Source organism: Suncus etruscus, chromosome 9, assembly GCF_024139225.1.
Source record: "Suncus etruscus isolate mSunEtr1 chromosome 9, mSunEtr1.pri.cur, whole genome shotgun sequence".
Taxonomy (NCBI): Eukaryota; Metazoa; Chordata; class Mammalia; order Eulipotyphla; family Soricidae; genus Suncus; species Suncus etruscus.
The window spans coordinates 2,690,106-2,711,634 of NC_064856.1; the positions used below are offsets into that span (position 1 = coordinate 2,690,106).

The window sequence follows — 21,529 nt, forward strand, 5'->3', positions numbered from 1 at the left end:
ATATTCTGCATTTATCAAATATGTTTTTATGCTTTCAGAAGATAGCATTTCTGCTCCTTGGTGATATTTCCAGTATGAAACCGTTCAATTTTAAAATATATATCTTATGAGATTATATTATTTCTATTGCAGTAGGTTTCTACTTGTTATATAGGATTACATTTCTGTAATTACAGTCTGTAACATGGCTTTGATTAGAACTGTTATTATATATAGATATTTTAGAGAAGAAACTAATGATGTTATTTAGATGAATAAAATCTCTTCTCTCTGAATGCTTATACTGTATAATACTCTGCTGTCTAATTTCACAGAGGAATGGATGGAGTATTTACCTGTTAAAACACTCTGAATAAGATCTTCTGTTTTGGCAGGTGCTTTTACAGAGCCTAAAATAAAAACATAAAAAGAATAGCCTCCTTTAATAGAAAACATTTCATTTTCTCCTGTAAAAAGAACATTTAGCTCGCAGGCTAAAATCTCTTGATGGAGAAATGAGAAATTTTCAGAGAAGATTATTTATAATATGCTATGAGAAATGTCTTCATTTTGTAACACTCAGGAAAACCTGATAAAAACGTGAAATGATTTGCTCTAATTATGGAGAGAAGGTATCACTGTATCAAAACAAATTCAGCTTAAGAAATGGTACTGCCACCCTCTGGTAAAATCAGAAATGGCAGATTGTCTTTTAAAACAAATCCAATGAGGACCAGTGGACAGTAATGGTTGGTTGCTGGCAAGAACCACTGGTGACCTCCCTGCCCATTCAATGGAAAATAGTTTAAGGAGAAACAGGATATTTGCAGTTCTAGAGTCTATTCTGAAAGAAGTGGAAATTATTTTTAACTAAAAAATATGTGACAGAGATTACCTTAACCAAAAGATCCCCAATGATGGCACATATCTCATATTCTGATATGATGTATTTAGAAAAGCACAGGTTTTTTTTAATGTTCTTGCTAAAAATGTATCAATTAAAGCCAATTATGAGTAAGCATCAAGCCAGACCAAATTAGGTGATATTCTGCAAAATCTCGAAGCACCAGTATCCTTCAAATGTATTAAGGTTCAGAAAGTTAGGATAGACAGACTGATTTCATCAGTGGAGGTTAAGAGAACCTGAGAATTAAATACAATATGGAATAATGAGTAGGATCACTGAACAATAAAATGATATTTAGGCAAAGCAGGGGAAGTTCAAAAAGACTGTAGTTAAGTTCTGAGTGTTATGTCAATGAAATTTCATGGCCTGATACTTACACCGTGTTTTTTCTTTTTTCAATTGGAATGGTATCTTTTTATTTATTTAATTTTATTTTCTATAAAATCTTTATTTAAGAACCATGATTATCAGCATGATTTTAGTTGCATCATGGTTCTTAATGCTGTCCAAATTAAGGGAGAGAAGAATGTGCTTTCAAAATAGTCTGTCCCATTAAAAAAGTGATTCTACAAATTAAATAATTAAAAATATCAAAAATTAAAAGATACTAAAACACAAATGCTTTTAAGTTCAAAACTATACTTACTAACTTGTTTTTAATGACTTATTTGTAATGTAGAAACACTTGCAATGTTTGTATTTGTTATATAAAAGTCTTCATTTAAAAATCTTCTTGTTTATGATCAAGCCATATCCTTATTGATGTGGATATCAAACCCAGTTCTTATTTTTACTGATCTCAACGACATTGTTAAAATATCATATCTTATTGCATGCATATATTATACAAACTAAGTGAAAATTCGAAGACTCAATTTTTCCCAAGAGAAACAGCCCTTCTATCCAAATAAAAGATCTACTTTATTTCTTTGCAGTTATGAATATGACCAGGAAGGGAAGAGATAGGAACTTGGATGGGAAGACATTCTTTTATTTAAGAGATAGGAACTTGGATGGGAAGACATTCTTTTATTTTTCATTGGTTTTATTAGTGGTTCAACAAGTTATCAAGTGTGCATGGAAGTCCCCAATTCCTTGTAAAAGAAGCCTCAAACTGAAGCCTATCCTGGGAAGCAATATATTGTGAGGAAACACATGTGATAAAACCCTTAAAGTAGTTTTAGATTAAATAATAGAGTTGCATAAGAATAAAAGGATCTTTCTCAGACATATGGTTTGAGTAGACATTCCATAGAATCACAGCAGAAGCAAGAATTTTAGGATTAGACAGAGTAGCTGTCCTGGCTCCCTTCTTCATTGCGAATGTGACCTTCAAGAAGTACTTTGCAGTCTCTAAACTACAGATAATTAATCTGTACAATGGGGACAGGAAGAGAAATGATCCTTCTAGGTCTGGTATGAAGTTAAGGTAAGTTTTTTTTTTTCAAATGAAGCACAGTGTAGACATTCAAATTTATTGAAATGTCAATTAGAGAAAAGTGAAGCAATGTTCTTTGCAGTAACTTAGTGAGGTCGAACTATAAACATGCTTTAAAACAGCTGTTTATGAGTTTATTGAACAACTTTTTTTATTTTTGTTTTCTTGTTTTGTTTTGTTTTGTTTTGGGGCCACACCCGGCGGTACTCAGGGGTTACTCCTAGCTATCTGCTCAGAAATAGCTCCTGGCAGGCACGGGGGACCAGATGGGACGCCGGGATTCCAACCAACCACCTTAGGTCCTGGGTCGGCTGCTTGCAAGGCAAACGCCGCTGTGCTGTCTCTCCGGCTATTGAACAACCCTTAACAAACTTTCATTGTAGAAAGATCAGAATTCATTACTACACACGAGGGCAATTGTGTGTGTGTGTGTGTGTGTGTGTGTGTGTGTGATCATAAACTACCAAGAGCAGATGAGCACTTGTAAATTCCCCCAAATATTTGATTATTTGTTCGCTGACTCATTCATTAATTCTTTCATTTGTTTGTTTATTCAGGCATTCATTCATTCATTTTTTTCATAATTCATTGTGAGAATATTTGTTTGTTTATCATGCATTTATGCATGCATTCATTCATTTCTCATCATTCTTGTGGGATCTCCTCCTAAGGCTATGCCTGTCCGCTGATGCAATGTTTTAGCTCAACAAATCAATCCTCTACCCCTCAGTAGCCCCAAGGACTCGCAGTTTAGCCAAGCCATAGAGTTTTCGTTTCTGTGTTTACCCGGAGTGGGCTGGCTGTGGAGAGCCTGCGAGGCGGGTTTGGGTGTCAGCGACGTGGTGTGGTTCACTCCGTTTTCTGCGGGAGCTGTTCTCGCTTCACTCGGAGCTTCCGATGGCGTTTCCCCAGGCTCAACCTAAAAACCATAATAAACATTTCATTTTCGGCCTTTCTCACTGGGTTTTTATTAACCGTCCTAAACCAGCAAGTCTTTGAAAGCATTTCCAAAACACATTGGAATTTGAAACTGTTGGGAAAGCTAGATGAAAAAACAATATGGTGCTATGGATCTTACCCGATAGTGAAATGTATTCAAGGTCTTCACTTAGTAGCGTTCTATGCCCATGTCCTTTGGCAATGCCTCGAACACGGATCTGGATCTAACCCTGTGATTTATTTGTTGGTTTGGGGTTTCACTGGGCTGTACTCAGGGTTTACTCCTGGCGTTGGGTTTAGGGATCACTCCTTATAGGCTCGGTGTACCTTATGGGGTGCCAGATTGAATCTTGGTTGCTGGCTGCATGCAAGGCAAAGGTCTTACGCACTGTGCTGTTTCTCTCAGTCACACCTCAATAATAATGTAGGTATGTTCTACACTATCTCAATAAAGTATTTCAATGAGGAAAGTCACACAAATGACATGTTTTTCCAGGACATATAAACGCTAAGTCTACACTATTGCTATAAGGTATTTAGAATAAGACAACATTATTTCTTTAAAAGTGTACATATATTGATAAAAATTCTTTATTGAAAAATTGCTATTTACTTAGGACATCTTTTGTTTGGTGGCATGCCTTGTAAAACAAATTATCATCTATATAGCACTATAAAGAAGTACAATAAAACAAGGTTAGGCATATTGGCACCGGCTGTTTCTAATTGGTCTATTATATAACTATTGTTGAGTAACTAGTTTCTATCCTGACAGAAACAGGCAGGGGAGAGGAAAGAGCGGAAGACTCTGAGCAGTGTCTTAGAGGCTGACACCCATTGCATTTCTTCTACTAAAGGTTTTTGTGCAAAGACTTTGGCCCCTCAACCTGCAGCATCTCATTGAAGTCACTGATGGAGTAGAAGCGAAAGAGAAAGTCCCATTTGAGGGAGTCCAACAGCAGAGAGATGAGGGTCACCCAATTCAGATTCCATCCCAGGAACCAAGGCCTTTCCATTCCAGATGATCTTAGCAGCCTAACACAAAAGAAGATGGAGAAGATGGAGGATCCAAGCCCAGCCAAACCCCAACTGAGAGAAGCTGCTTTCAGAACCTTCTGTAACTTTCTTCTCAGTAAATCTCTCGATCCTATTTGCATTAGATATGATATTGTTCTACCTATAGATCTTAATACTACCCTTTGGTTCTATGCCCCACTGAAAACAGATAATTTTGTATCCAATCTTAGTGGTGTAATTTTAGTTTGCACAGTTTCAGGAAAATCCATAATGTTGTTAGATTTGCAATAGTTCTCAGCTAATTAACAAATGTTTCTCAATTGCTGTGATGTTTGATTGTGTATATTATGTGGCAACTTATTCTCAAATTATGTCTGCAAAAATGTTTTAATGTCTTTGTCCACAGACGTCGATGGAAAAGGAACTTGGATACTATAGACTCTTGTTATAGTGCTCATTAGAAGAATGTTCAGCAAACATATTTTCAAACTGTATATATATCTGCAGAAATGTTTGAAATGTTTTTGTAATTTTTTTAGGGAAGTTTATGGAAAAGGAACTCAAACGTTCTAGACCTCTATTACAGTGCTCGGTGTAAGAATGTTTAAGAGTTTTCAAATTAAGAGTATCTGCAGAAAGATTCTAATGTTTATGGTGAAGACAATTGCAAGGGGTGCCCCAGTGGAGTTTGGGGGCCTCAGAGCTATATCTGGTGATGTGCAGGAGGTCAAGCAATGCCAGTTATATAATCAGAGTTGTAAGAATGCAAGACATGTGCTGCAATCTCTCAACTATCTCTCCAGCACCACTATAATTTAGTTCTTATTTATCTGAAAGGTTGGTTCTCTTGACCCTTCATCTGCTTTTTTCCCCTGAAATTTCTTGAGAATCAGACTTGGCAATGCTGAGCTCCAACCCCAATTATTTGTGTAGAGTAGTTTTAGTGCCTAGTATTTCTGGCCTCTCTGTTCTTTTAGTTTTTAACTATTTCTTTTTTGTAGACATTTTGGTTTGTGGAAAAAACTTGAGAAGACTTGGAGAATCAATCATAGGCCACAAAATGCTATTAGAAATACAATTACATCACATAGGAGGGACTGTAGTACAAAGTATGCTAAAAAATGATGTAGGTTCATAAGCAAATCATACACTGGGCATCTTCTCTGGCTTAAATATAGTCAAGATAAATATTCTCAGACCCCAGTTACAGGATATTGTTATGGTCTCCCAACCTAGCTGCTTTGACACTAAAGGAAGAGATTTCTAGTTCTATGAGTGCCTGAATTTCCCTATTACCTGCTAGGCATATTTCTGAAACCATGTGAAAATTAACCAACTGTTCTTTTCTTTCTCTTCTTTCCTTTTCTTTCTCCTTTCCTTTCCTTTTCCCATTCCTTTCCTTTCCTTTTTCCTTCCTTTCCTTTTTCCTTTTCTTCCCTTCCCTTCCCTTCTCTCCCCTCCTCTTCCTTTCCTCCCCCTTCCCCTCATCCCTTCTCCTCCTCTCCCCTCCCTTCCCTTTCCTTTCCTTCTTTCCTTTCCTTTCTTTTTTGTGAGCTCACTCACTCCGCTGTGGTAATCTAATGGGAACAGACAGCATCTAAGATAATGAACCTTTTAACTTTCGGCAGAACTGAGTTTACCAAGTGATGGTGGGAAGGGAGGAAGGCAGAGGCATGCTGGAATTGTCATAAAGCCAGTGGTGCAGGGTCTTGAGCATTTTAGAGGTAATGAAGGTGTAGAAACCTTCTATGTCAAGAGCATAAACAATAACAGTATCATACTTGTGTTTCTTCAACTACAAAATAAAACCCCAACAAAATAAAATAAAAAAAGGAAATATAAATGGTTGTGGGGCATAACTCTCCAGAATCCCAAGCTCTTTTTACTCCCTTATAGCCTCAGACTAGCTTGGGGAGGTGCCATATCCAAGATGGATGTGTTGTGCAGACCACTCCCCTAATTGGTTTGGGGAGGCTCCAGGTCCAAGATGTCAAAGTTGACATCTGCTCCTTGGAGACAGAGAAAATAACCCATTGGAGGAAAGTATAGGTAGAGGTGATGGAAAAATAGCTTTCATGAGGCAACTGTGCGCATCTTCTTTGTGGAAATGAAACCTAATGTCTTGTGGGTAATCAGGTGTATTCAAAATAAATCCAGAAGCCTGCTTTTTTTTTTTTTCTTGGCCTTGTATCAGGCTTTCAGATATTTCAAGTATCTCTATGCCTCTGGGGGATATAAGGCAGGTTGCCAATTTGATTGAAGATGAAGGAAAAGATCCATCTTTATTTTTCAAAGACACAGTCGCTATGTTTAAAAATAAATCATAATGTGTGCACTTAAAAGTCTCCTAAACAGCAGATAAATGGTGAGACAACATTCAGGCAAGCATTTTATGTTATATTTTGTGTATAAAAGATCACAAAGGTCTGGTGCTACCTGTTGAGCTCAGCTTTGGTGTATTTGGTGTGGGGGAAATGCCTGCTGCTGACCTCCCAACTCAAGGGAGAGCCATTCACACAGGGCTCATTAAAAAGGAGTTAACAGAAAGAGGGGAGCGAACTAGGATTACAAACTCTCAGTTTTTCCTGTTTTACAAGATTGACAAAATTGTCTGTCTCTTCAGCACACCCAGAGCTGGAGCCGGGAGGGTAGTTCTTGTATAAAGGTGTGGTTGACATCCAGTTTCAATTTCCTATTGTTTAACTGGTGAGAAAACCTTGAAAATGAAATTATCATCTAAAATTTCCCAGTTTTAAGTTGGCAAAAGACACCCCTCCCAAAGCATATCTTTATACCATACTTGGTTCAGAAGTTGCCCGTCTATTCTTTCTGCTTGGAAAAGGTGGATATGCCTGTACATTCAGGCTTTGTCAGCACAAACAATGCAGCCACAGAGAGGCTAAAAGGAGAAAGGTGTGCTGAGAACATAGAAGACCAGAGGCCATTTGTCTGAGCCACCAGATCCCACTAGCTGTCCCAGTGATGAACAACTATGAAGAGAGCTGGTAAGAAAGGTAATGGAAAGGTATAATGGCTCCTGGCATATTTGACACCTTTCTGGGTTATCACAATTTTTCAGGAAAAAAAATGCATTTATATGTTTTTGTGTTTTTAGTGAGAGTTTGTAATAGTAAATTTATATGATACTTAAGATTTTTTCTGAGGGCATATACAAACACATACAAGCTTTTATGAACAAATTTCCCTCATGGAGATCACTAATGGAAGCATTTGGAGACTCTGTGTAATGGACTCTATTATATATACCAGTAAATGTAGGCAGCACTAACAAGAAATGGAAGCCATTATTAAATGTCTTTACTAAAGATGTTGTCTGAAAGTCCTGTAACATACTTAAAGATATACACTTAGCAGCAGGACTGGCATTTGAATATGATTACAAATCTACAGTCTGCATTTTCCTACTGGACTAGCAGACTCTGCCTTCTATGATAGTAGAAATTGATAGCACTGGAATAGAAATGTGCATTTTCTTTTGTTTTGGGGGGGGGATCCACACCCAGCAGCTCTCAGGAGTTACTCCTGGCTCTGAGCTCACTCCTGGCAGGCACAGGGGACCTTATGGGATGCCGGGATTCGAACCACTGTCTGTCCTGAATCATCTATGTACAAGGCAAACGCCCTACTGTTGTGCTATCTCTCTGGCCCTAGAAATGCAATTTTCTACCAAGAAAGAATTTTAATATAAATGTAGACAACCTCTTTAAAAAAACTTTATTAGTTACACCAAAAATGGCATCCCAAATGAAATAACAAATGAGTTAAAATGTAGTTAAAAGAAAACTAAAAAGATGTCGCAGGAGACAGGTGTACATTCTTTGCATGCTCAGATACTTCATTGATCCTGGTACTGCATGCCACCTTCCACTCCCACAGCACCCCTGGGAAGCTCTTGAGCATTGAAAGGTGTGGTTTGTTTCACCAGATAGCTAAAGCAGCCCCCTATCAGCAAGCCCAGTTGGCCAAGCATGGTCCACCGAGGCTCTCTATAATCATAGAGGTGTATTTGAAATTAGCTGCTTTGCAACTAAAGGAGGGGATTTCCAGTTCTATGGGTACCTGACTTTCTCCATTCTATGTAACAGGAGACAGGTGTCCTCAGAGGGCTTCTATGGACAATGAACAATGCACAGGACAATGTACGGTCCCCTCTGTGGCCCCAAAGGTAAAAATATATATAATATATATATATATATATATATATATATATATATATATATATATATAACTTGAAAAACAAAACAAAATTTCCATAAAATGCAATAGTTTGATGTTATTATAGAAAGAGCAAATGATTCCTAGTTACAAACACAAAAGCAATTTCCTGTCCCACTTAATGACACATGTGGCTTCATTTCTACTCATCCTTTTCCTAGTTATTTTTTTTAAAATGAGTTTGAATAAAATACTTCTAATTGCAATTAAAAGCAAAAAAAAAAACCCTATTAGATCAAATTTCCTAATTTACTAAGAAGGTCTTAGGAAGGTCCAAAAGATAATGTAGTATCTTAGTACCTAAGTAGAGCTGGGAGGGAAAAAAAGGGCAGGACAAGGAGGTGGTGGAGAAAACCATAGCAGAAGTACATTACTGTCCTCTAGTGTTCAAATGCAAGCATTGCAATATTTACTTTCAAGAGACTATATAATAGTGGGCATTTTAAAGTACAATTTAATTTTTTATTTTTATTACAGTTTTGAATCAGACCCAATGGTGTCCAGGGGTTATTCTTTTCTCTGCACTCAGTAGTTACCATGAAAAAATTCGGTGTGTATGTCTTTGTGGGGAACCATAGATAGTGCTGGGTATCAAACTAGAGTTGATGTGAGAAGTAAGTACCATATAATCTATAAACCTCTTTGGCCCTGAGCCAAGATTTTAGAAATACATAACATGAATATATATACATATACATACATACACACACTATGTATGATTCCTATTTAAAAAACAGAAATTCCTTTAAACATAATGGAAGTGGACCAGTTACAGAAAATATTATTTTTACATTTTTAGGTGAGATGCTATTTGTCTTGCTTCTGGTCATGACTGGAGATGTAAATACATTATTGAAGATGTTAGGTTAAGCTGTTCTTGCCTGAGTGCAACCAATAACTTGTTCTCTAATACTAGCATTTTGATGCAGATATCATAAGAAGCAAAGTCCTCATGTTTTCTGAACATTGAATGTAAAATAAAAACCATGAGTTGTGAAATCACCTCAAAAGCCTATTCCTACCCCAGAGAGATGGGTCTGAAGAAACAGAATATCCACGGAGAATTAATAAACCAAGCCAGTCAGGAAGGAATCATGGAGTCATTGACTTCTCATGGTATCTCTGCGTGCCTAGCCAAAACTCTCTTTATTTTACCTGTTCTAATTCACTAGGAGAAGGGAGGTCAAAAGAAAGTCAAAAGTACCTAGGTAGATTTTTTAAATATTAAAGGAAGAGGGGCCATAGTGATGGTGCAAGCAGTAAGGCATCTGCCTTGTCTGTGCTACCTTAGGATGGACGGCAGTTCGATCCCCCGGGGTTCCATATGATCCCCCAAACCAGGAGCGATTTCTGAGCACATAGCCAGGTGTAACCCATGAGCGTCACTGAGTTTGCCCCCCCCAAAAAAATTAAAGAAAGAGGTTTAAGAAAACAGTAAGTTGGAGGAATGTTTTTGTTTTAGGTTAATAGCTGGGTGTCATCTTACAATTGAGGAAATAAACATTTAGTCCATCAGGAAAGCAGTCAACAATGGATGTGGCTTTAAAGCTAACCATTCCATCTTCAAATCTGTACAAATTAGACATTTAGGTTTTATGTGTTAAATGACATAAGATAATGTACCTGTCACACATTTCAAAGTAATTCTAATTCAGGATCATTTCTAGAAATAATATTCTTTTTTTTTTTTTTTTTTGGTTTTTGGGCCACACCCGTTTGACGCTCAGGGGTTACTCCTGGCTATGTGCTCAGAAATCGCCCCTGGCTTGGGGGGACCATATGGGACGCCGGGGGATCGAACCGCGGTCCTTCCTTGGCTAGCGCTTGCAAGGCAGACACCTTACCTCCAGCGCCACCTACCCGGCCCCCTAGAAATAATATTCTAAGAAATAATATTCTATAATATATTATATTATATCTAAGAAAGATATAATATAATAAGCCAGAAAGATAGTATAGTGATTAAGTCTCTTGTGTGGTATGTCATTCACCTGAGTTTGATTTTCAGCGCTCCATATGGTCCCTGATCCTCCCAAAAGTGATCTGTGAGCAGAGAGCCAAAAGTAATCCCTGAGCACACAAACTGGTGTGTCCTAACAACCAACCAACCAACCAACCAAACAAACAAACAAACACCAAAACTTAGCATCTTTTTTTTAACAATACTAACGAATCAGTCAAAATTTAAATGAACAACTGATAATAGTTGCCTGTTATACAAAACAATATAAAATTTATCATGAAAAAAATTTTTAATATTTTATTAAAACACCTTGATTACATACATGATGTGTTTGGGTTTCAGTCATGTAAAGAACACCACCCATCACCAGTGCAACATTCCCATCACCAATGTCCCAAAACTCAGCATCTTATCTAAGAGTTCTAAAGTGTTTAGGAATGAGGCTTTTATATACATTTGCAACCTACTTTGAGATGTACAAAAGTGTGGTGAAATAAATGCAAATATGTATATGCACGTGATCAGGAAAATGAATCAACATTTTAATATTGGAACCAGAGTCATTTGTTGTCACTATACAGTTAGTCTGAAGGCTTAAAGTTTTTCATAAGAAAAAAATTGCAAGATTCTATTTTAAAAACTCTACCAGAATGTGTTAAAAGTGAGAGGTAACCTTATGGATTTGAATGAACTAATCAGTTGACATAAATAATGCTTTAATAAAATAAATTATTTTGGCAACTGTTGCAATTAATGCCTAGCAAGTAAAGTCAAACAGTACTTGGAACAGAGCTTCAATTAATTTTTGACATAGCAAGGCCATGCCATCATATAAAAAATTATCAATATTTACTCTGTTGAAATATTAACAAAAGCTGCAGGCTTTATGGATATATCTAATTTTGTAAATAATGTTGGTCTCTCAGTCCAGGATGAAAAGCCTATGAGATTTCTGAACTTTAATAAAAATTTACACATATAAATGTGATCTGCTATATATATTAAACAAACCTATAATATTTAATGTATAAATAATATAATATATAATATAATAAATAATATAATATAAATAATATATTTAATATATAATGTCTTGTTGGAGTAATTGGTTTTCATCCTATTCTGGCTAATTCTTCTTTACTTGTGCTTATCATTCATGGACTTGAAGTACCTCTGGATTGGTCCTTCACCCTTACCCCTACCATGGGGTGATCTTTCTCTTCCCAGATCTTTCTCTTTACCTCAGGTCAGAGAAACTGTTTGTGGTTTCAGTTCCACAGCTAGTCTGTCTGCTTGCCAGTATCTTTGCATGCTGGTAGATAACTCATGGTGAAAGTTTTCCTGAACCTTTTCTATCTCCGCATTCCCCAAATCCAGCATTGATGAGGGTGGTAGGGTGGGGTAATGAGACTTCTATTACAATGTCTGGCATTGATGCCAGAGTTGTTGTTTTTTTTTTTTTCAGAAAGAATATGAATGAATATTTTCCTGCTCATTTCTATCAATGTATATTATTATGAATTCCTAAAGCTATGAAGTACCTATATGTGTTGCTAGAATAAGGAAAATATTCTAATTATTAATTAATAAATAAAAAAGAATAATAATATTTTTCTTCCTGCTGACTCTAAATACAGGATTTGCATTTACTCAAAATGCCAACACATTATTTACAAAGAGATAAAAGGGCAAAACACTAAGCTCAACTTTATCTCAAATTGAATGCGTAATTCTATATGTGCATTATTTGTTACTACTAACTCTAATTTATTAGCAATATTTTGACAACATAACCCAAAAGCTCAGTAATAATGAACTAAATAGTTTCACAGAATTCATAATCATCTTTTTTTGTTGTTGCTTTTGGGTCACACCCAGCACTGCTCAGGGATCACTACTGGTGGTGTTTGGGGCAGATATAGGATTCTGGAGATTGAATTGACAACTCCTCCTCCAACAACACCTTTGATAAATCATAGAGCAGTTTTTTTATATGCCTTTGGACATCTGTATTTCTTCTATGAGTGAATATATCCACACACCATGATGACATGGGGAAGGGTTAAGCTCCACAGAAATAATCAAAACCAGGCTGAAGGGAGATGAAACAAGGAACCCAGCTCCTTTCACTAAGTGGAGCAAGAGATAGGTTGTCTGGGACCTCAGTATTTATTGGGAAGATAGATCCCACCACCATGAGTGAGGGATTAAGGCAAAGAACATATCTAGAAGTTCTTCCCACCAGGTGGGTCTTGACATGTAAAAGAAGAAGCCATTATTGTTAAGAGTTTATTCCTAGGTACAGATCTAGAAGTAAGCCCTGCATATACAGAAAACAAATAAAATAAAAACTAATAAAAGAAAACCTACCCATTTAAACCTAACCTACTGAAAAGCATTTTCTAGTATTATTCATTCAAATAATAATTTATTTCAGAGATCTATATAGATTTATTTCAGAGATCTGACAATAATTTATTGTCAGAGATCTACAGTAGTAAGAAACTTGATTTTCATGTGCCAACTTGGGTTCAAACCTTGGCACTACATATGGTCACCCAGGCTCACAAGGAGTGATCCTGGAGCATAGAACCAGGAGTTAACATTGAGCACTACAGGTGCATCTTCAAAAAAACAAACAAACAAAGTAAAACCCAAACAAAAGAAACATTTAAAAATTAATTTGAGGGCCTGGCAAATTTGCCTTACATACAGCTGACCAGGGTTCAATATTAGAATCACATATGGTCCCCAAGTTGCCAGGTTCCATCTCTGTGTGCAGAGTAAGGCCTGAGTACAGCCAGTTGTGTTCTCCAAACAAAACAAAACAAAAATTAATTTGAAAGAATATGAAGATTAAGTATACATTTTGTGCTTAGCCATCATCCCTATACTCTGCTATAGAGGACAGAAAATAATGAAAGACTAATCCTCGCTAATAGGCACAGGATAATTAATTTTTGCCAATAAGATGTGTGGTATGGGGGAACCTCTTTCCTCAAAAGTGAGTTTTCTTAGAGAAACAGTCTCCTCTGCCCCAGGGCTTATTTTTTTTTTTTTTTGGCTTTTGGGCCACACCCGGTAACGCTCAGGGGTTACTCCTGGCTATGTGCTCAGAAGTTGCTCCTGGCTTGGGGGACCATATGGGACACCGGGGGATCGAACCGCGGTCCGTCCAAGGCTAGCGCTGGCAAGGCAGGCACCTTACCTTTAGCGCCACCGCCCGGCCCCAGGGCTTATTAAACCAACCCAAACCCACAGAATCCAGATACTCAGTGCTCACAATTTTAATGCAAAAATGAATGCAATCAAGTTAATTTAATTTAATTAATTTAGTCTCACAAAAATTAATGCAATTTTACATTAAATAGTTAATTCTTAAGGTATTCTAAATTCTTGCTCCTAAATAGTGAATAATGCTATTAATTAGTTACATAAATAATCTTAGCCTTGAGTTATATTTAATTAAATCTATTATAAAGCTAAAGCATAAATAATTTTAGAGTACCAATGACTTATTTTAAGAAGAAGCTTTGGTGCAATATAGGTGTTGATGAGAGCAAAATGAGAAATACATTAAATAATTTAATTTTCCTTAAACTTTTTAATGTCTTTAGGAAATGAAAAAAAGACTGTTAAAATAAAAAACTAGCACTAAATAATCAAACATTTACATATAGCTTCAAATGATCTCCCCCATGTAGTTTATAAAGAAACATAGTAAGGAAACAGCAATTACTCAAAGACAACAGCAACTGACAGCCAGTCTTTAGAGGAAGCACATGAGTATGGAGACGGTTTCTGGATACTGGAATGGAGGGTGGGGACTCTGGACATGGCAAAGGAAGCTGGTATTCTTTTTTTTTTTTTTTTTTTGGTTTTTGGGCCACACCCAGCGGTGCTCAGGGCTTACTCCTAGCTGTCTGCTCAGAAATAGCTCCTGGCAGGCACGGGGGACCATATGGGACACTGGTATTCGAACCAACCACCTTTGGTCCTGGATCGGCTGCTTGCAAGGCAAACGCTGCTGTGCTATCTCTCTGGGCCCGGAAGCTGGTATTCTAATCAAGGATGTGGGGTTGAAAAGTTTCTGTATGAATCCCTGATTTTATTAATATTGGATATTATGATGACTAGCAATGAAAATATAGTATCAAACCATAGAAGGAATATTACTTAACACTTATCAAGTCAATAGTAGTGAGTTTTCCTTATATATATATATATATATACACACACACATATATATGTATATATATATTATTTAAACACCTTGATTACATACATGATTGTGTTTGGGTTTCAGTCATGTAACATTCCCATCACCAATGTCCCAAATCTCCCTCCTCCCCACCCAACTCCCGCCTGTACTTTAGACAGGCTTTCTATTTCCCTCATACATTCTCATTATTAGGATAGTTCAAAACATAGTTATTTCTCTAACTAAACTCATCCCTGTTTGCGGTGAGCTTCATGAGGTGAGCTGTAACTTCCAGCCCTTCTCTCTTTTGTGTCTGAAAATTATTATTGCAAGAATGTCTTTCATCTTTCTTAAAACACATAGATGAGTGAGACCGTCCTGCATCTCTCTTTCTCTCTCTGACATATTTCACTCAGCATAATAGATTCCATGTACGTTCATGTATAGGAAAATTTCATGACTTCATCTCTCCTGACAGCTGCATAATATTCCATTGTGTATATGTACCATAGTTTCTTTAGCTATTCATCTGTTGAATGGTATTTCAGTTTTCTCCAGAGTCTTGCTATGGTACAAGAGCCACCCACTGAGTGGGAGAAACTATTCACCCAATACCCATCAGATAAGGGGCTAATCTTCAAAATATACAAGGCACTGACAGAACTTTACAAAAAAAAAATCTAATCCCATCAAAAAATGGGGAGAAGAAATGAACAGACACTTTGACAAAGAAGAAATACAAATGGCCAAAAGACACATGAAAAAGTGCTCCACATCACTAATCATCAGGGAGATGCAAATCAAAACAACGATGAGATACCACCTCACACCACAGAGAATGGCACACATCACAAAGAATGAGAATAAACAGTGTTGGCGGGGATGTGGAGAGAAAGGAACTCTTATCCACTGCTGGTGGGAATGCCGCCTATTTCAACCTTTATGGAAAGCAATATGGAGATTCTTCCAAAAACTGGAAATTGAGCTCCCATAAAATCCAGTTATACCACTCCTAGGAATATATCCTAGGATCACAAAAATACAATACAAAAATCCCTTCCTTACACTTATATTTATTGTAGTAGTGAGTTTTCTATGCAGGGAGACAACTGGGGTGAGGAAAGAGATGTCAGGCACTTACTATGAGATAGTAGTGTAAGGAAGCAGTTTCTCAGGCTGTGGGTATGGGGTTGGAAGACTGCATGAACTCTATCATTAATATAATTATTTTTATTAATTATATATCATTAATTTTAATGATATATCATTAATTTTTTAAAGTATCAAAATTGTCACAAATTAAAAAAAACTAATTGGTCATTGCTGATCATTTGCCCTCTGGGGACAGTCAGGTCTGTGTCTGGGCTGAAACAGGGAAAATCCCATACTAATCCCCTCCACCCAGAGCTAATGGGGCCTTCTTTTCAGTCTACCCTCTGCCTCCTTCTGGGTTCTAGTGCCATTACTAAAATTAAACCCCTTTCCATAAGCTTTCCTTTCATTTCAAAAATATATTATGGAGTTTCTGACAGATTGGATCTAGAACTTCTTTTCCTTAGAAAATATATAACTCAAAACCAAGCTGAACAAACCAATGAACTAGTATGCAATCTTTTTATCATACTTAGAGAACCTTTCAAGTTTAGAAAAATAACTTCTTTTTTTTTTTTGGTTTTTGGGCCACACCCGGTGACGCTCAGGGGTTACTCCTGGCTATGCGCTCAGAAGTCGCTCCTGGCTTGGGGGACCATATGGGACGCCGGGGGATCGAACCGCGGTCCGTCTCCTAGGCTAGCGCAGGTAAGGCAGGCACCTTACCTCGAGCGCCACCGCCCGGCCCCGAAAAATAACTTCTGAAGACCATATACCTAGAGCCACCTTTCATACAAACAATTCAATAGATCACTTTCTTGAACACCCTGATACTCTAGCATTCCAAACTACTAAATGCAAAGATAAGGAAGACACATACTGTGGGGGATAGAGAGAGAAATCCTGGCAAATTTCCAAGTCCACCCAAATGCTTGAACCTTATAGATGAGAACCTAAATCAACACTTAATGGTTTAGCAATGGAAATCAAGGAGTCACAAGCCTCTGAAATTAAGAAATCTATAGATGAACAATTCAACCAACTCTTTAAGAATATGAGAGAATCCATACAAATAGAACTGAAGGAACTAAAAAGCATGTTAGAAAGTCATACTAGTAGAATGACACAGTTGGAGAATCGCATAAACAAACTTGAAGATAAAGTGAAAAAGAAGTCAAAAAGGAAAGGAGATACAAAACACTGGAATAAAATATAAAGTACTTAACAAAGACAAGAGAAATAATTTCCAAAACTATAGGAATACCAGAAGGGGAAGAACAAGTAGTGAGGGAGATACAAGCAGAGAACTTCCACACCTTTGAGAAAGAAGTTTTTTTGCAAATTCAAAGGGCAAAAAGACTGGCAAACAAAATAGGTCATTGCAGAACACGAAGACATATAGTAATCCAAATGGCAATAAACAAAGAGATGGATTCTTTAAAGCAGTAAGGGAGAAGAAAAACCTTAAGTATAAAGTAAACAACATAAGAATAAAACCAGATATTCCATTTAAAACAATCCAGGAAAGAAAAGAGTAGAATGACACATTCAAACTACTGACTGAAACCTAGAGTCCACTACCCAGCAAATGTATCATTTATATGGGAGGGAGGGTTAAAAAAATTCTCAGGCAAAAAAGAACTCTCAGTATTTGCACTAACCAAATGGACCCTAAATGAACTGCTCAAACAGCAATTACACAAACTAAATCCCTAATTTTAACAACAACCACCATACATAATATAATGGCACAACAGCTCTTTCTGTCAATAGTTCCTTAAATGTCAATGAACTAAATTGATCTATCAAAAGGCACAGAGAAGTGGGTTGGATCAGGAAACAAAACCCAGACATCTTCTGCCTGCAGAAAACATAATTAAGATTATATCTGCTAATAAAATCTATTTTCTATGTCTAAAGATAACAATAGAATATCCAACTTCATACCATAAATTCCTGCTATAGAAGTCATTCATTGAGTATGTTATTGTAATTTCTTTTCAATTTTAGGTAGTTTACCTAGTTTGCTTTTAGGAAAGGAATATGGATACTCAAAACCTGACTATTTTTCATGGTGTAGACTCTTCTTACAGTGCTCATTACCACATCACTAAGTTTTCTAGACTTGAAAATTTTGATTGTTTTTAAAAATGATCTATACACATGCTAACCCAGGAAGCGTTTCTTCAGTAGTTTACCTTCACCAATAATGATTGGGCTAGAAAATGGAAAACCTTTACATATGATTTGCTAGCTTTATATTTACTTAAGCTTTCTGACCCATTCTACCTGGGTCAGAATTTCAACTGTAACCCATGTTTGTCTATGTGTGTGTATGAATGTATGTGTTTTCCGTCTCAATGTCTGTCTAATTTACATATGTTATATGCATAATGTTTGTCTATGTTGTATATTGTCTATACCCATTATATGTAACCCTTTCCCCCATCCATGTACCACTTTACAAATCCTTTTCTAGCCTACAGTATCTCACCTCAATCTGTTATCCCCCCATTGAACCCTCTTTACCCTCAGTTCTTACCTCCTCAGGAACTGGAATGTTCTCCCACTCCCACCCAGATGCCAACCAGTTCCCAAAGTAAAAAGACAAATTCCTAGCCTGCCTTGCCTCAGCTGGAGAAGAAGCTTCCACCAGTGCTGCTGCTAATATGCTTTTGGAGGCCCCCTTTCCCCTACCTCCCTTCTCTGTGGACTATTGCTTGCTACAAAATTTCTGAGAAATTCCCCAGGTTGAGGACATTTCCTTAAATGTAACTGCTTAAAGCCATTTTTTCAGGTTCCACAAGACCATGTTGCAGGCTGAATCTGTGCTCCAGATTTTATCCACCCCACAGACTAATTCAAAAGATTTAAAGAGGACATGTATATCTCCTTCAAATATTTTGTTAGATGTATTTCATTAATAGGTATAATTTTTATCATCTACCTTCTGATGTAGTCACAGTTTTACCCATTCCATTTTTTTGCACCTATTTAGTAGGAAATTCTAGTAGATAAGTTTCTCTTGGTTTCTGAATTCATGTTAGACCCAGTTTATAGGGATTATTTTTATTTTGTTATTTTTATCCCCATACGCACCTGTAATACCATGGGCATTGTTCCCTTTTGCAGAGGCACATTAAAATGGGAAAAATCTTACTTGTGGAAACAAGTTCTTATCTAATAGTGATAAGAACTCCTAAATTTTTTATTGCTGTTGGGTCTAGCACCCTAAACACTTGTCATAGGCTTCAGAAGATCAGACATTGGCCATTTACTCCTGAACCTTGGACTCCATCTATGGAACCAGCATGGTCTTCTCTACTAGAGGAATTGGACTTCTCTACTTCTGTATCTTTTGTATCTTTCAGTACTGGGCATTAGTCACTTTCACACTCAGAAGAGGTGATCTGCTCAGGCCATGAATATGGAGGAGTCTGTAGAATGTGAGCCCTTTGCTGAATCAGTTGGCATAGGAGGCACAGAAATTCAAAAAAGGAGGGCAGGTAGGACTGGGCAGGGCAACAAAGCATTTGCTTTGAGCATGTAAAGACACATTGGGTTTATCCAGAAATTATTGTTTAGACTTAATTTAAGCAAGGAACCTAAATAATTCTTAAAATTGCTTAATTGTTTAAATTGCTTATATAATATTCATTATTTCATATAAAATAATTGTTTATTGTATTTCCTCTGCAGATGCTAAGCATGAATGCAAGAGACAGAAACTATTTTAACTTTATTTATGTTTACTTTAGATAGTTTTCAATGGTCAAGTTTTCCTCAGAACCTCATAAACTATATACCCTGAAAGGCATTATGTATGACAATTTCCCATCTAAATTAATCACTTAGGGTGATCTATTTCTTCATCTTTTGGAATATAATGCCTGCAGTTTAAATAAGAGCCTAGAAAAAGTTTGTTCTTAGGATAAATGCCTTTTGCTAATGTACTTCATTTCATTTCTTTCGTTTACATTTATTATCATGCAAATAATTCAACATCTTAGATCAATAATTTCTAACATGCTATAGAAAACACAAAGAAATAATCATTGATGTGTTTAAATTATATTTCCATAATGTTCCATGACAATCTGTTTAAAATTGTGAAGCCTGGCTGGGGATGTGGTCCAGTGGCAAACTACATGCTTTATGAGGTCCTGGACTCAATCCCCAGCTTAGAAAATTCACTGTGTATACCTTGATACCACTGGTATTTATTTTATAAACTCTTTAAGAAGGATCTCTACAACACACACTACCTGAAACAGGATGTCATTGAGGAATTAGTTTATTTTGTGGTATCATTTCAAAGGCCGAGAGACAGTACATCAGGGAAAGCACTTGCCTTACAGGCAGTTGCTTTGGACACAGTTTCTGGTTAGATTCCTAGTGTGTCTCCCAAAATAAAAACCCCAGATCACAAAAATAGTGATGCCTCTGTAAACATGCCACAATTGCTGAAGGGGAAAAATCAAATAAGTTATGGTGAAACTTATATCAACATAGGCTACTAAATAATTAAAATTTATGCTGCAGGATGGAATGAAAAACATTTGAGCTACAGAAGTGATTCTAAGTGCAGAGCCAGGAGTAACCTGTGTGCCATTAGGTGTGGGCCCAAAACTAACAAATAAAAGTAAAAAGAGTAGATCTATGGTATCTATCTATCTATCTATCTATCTATCTATCTATCTATCTATCTATCTATCTATCTATCTATCTATCTATCTATCTATTTATCTATCATCTATCTATCTATCTATCATCTATCTATCTATCATCTATTTATCTCTATCTCTCTATCTCTCTATCTCTCTCTCTCTCTATCTATCTATCTATCTATCTATCTATCTATCATCTGTCAATCATATCTATTTTCTCTATCATCTATCTATCTATCATCTATCTATCTATCTATCTCGATCTATATATGTATATATACACACATCATAATATAGTATCTTTGCTGAATATTTTAGGTATTTGAATTACAAAAGATATCTCAAGGCACTTTTTGAAGTATCACACCTACAATACTCATGTCCTTTGACTTTGCACTCAGGGATCACTCCTAATAAATCTTGGGGGACCATATGAGGTGCTAGGAATCAAGCACGAGTTGGCTGTCTGCAAGTCAAACACCCTCCCTGCTGTACTATTGCTTCAGTCCTCCTCTGAGTATCATTTTTTCATTTTTATGTAAAAACTTTTTTTAATGAACAATTTTATTTTTCAATAAAAATGGCTCTTAATAAATATTACCTGTAATGAATTTATTATTATTATACTGTCTTTTCAAAAAATTTTCCATGCTAACAGCCTTTTATCATTCTCCAACTTCTAAATAATTAAATTTGAAATTTTTTGTTTCTATAACCGTTTTAATATCAATGACAAATCCAGCAATAATTAAAGCATTTCATTTAAAATGTACCAAAGAGGGGCCACAGCGGTGGCACAAGCAGTAGGGCATCTGCCTTGCACACAGCTAACCTAGGATGGACCATGCTCCAATACTTTGGCGTCCATATGATCCCCCAAGCCAAAGGCAATTTTTGAGCGCAGAGTAACCACTGAGTGTCACTGGGCATGGCCAAAACCCAAAAATATAAAGTAAAATGTACCAAAGATTTACATACTGGACACACACAGTACTCATATTTTAAAGTTTTACTTCTAATATTACTAGACTTTATTAAATTTTTTGTATTGTGAAATTAAATCTAGAGTAGCAGTTTTATTATTTGAGTA

The 21,529-nt window shown here is 36.5% G+C and overlaps 1 protein-coding gene across 2 annotated transcripts in view; it reads right to left on the bottom strand.

Annotated features, from left to right (window-relative positions):
* The window catches only part of PLCB1 (phospholipase C beta 1), a 795,638-nt gene that overhangs the window by 134,093 nt on the left and 640,016 nt on the right, over positions 1-21,529 (bottom strand). For both annotated transcript variants that reach the window (XM_049779135.1, XM_049779136.1), the window contains exons 24-25: positions 3,111-3,243; positions 336-389 (exon numbers count right to left, since the gene is read on the bottom strand). In XM_049779135.1, the coding sequence (XP_049635092.1) occupies positions 336-389; positions 3,111-3,243 (187 nt within the window). The remainder of the gene's footprint in view (positions 1-335; positions 390-3,110; positions 3,244-21,529) is intronic.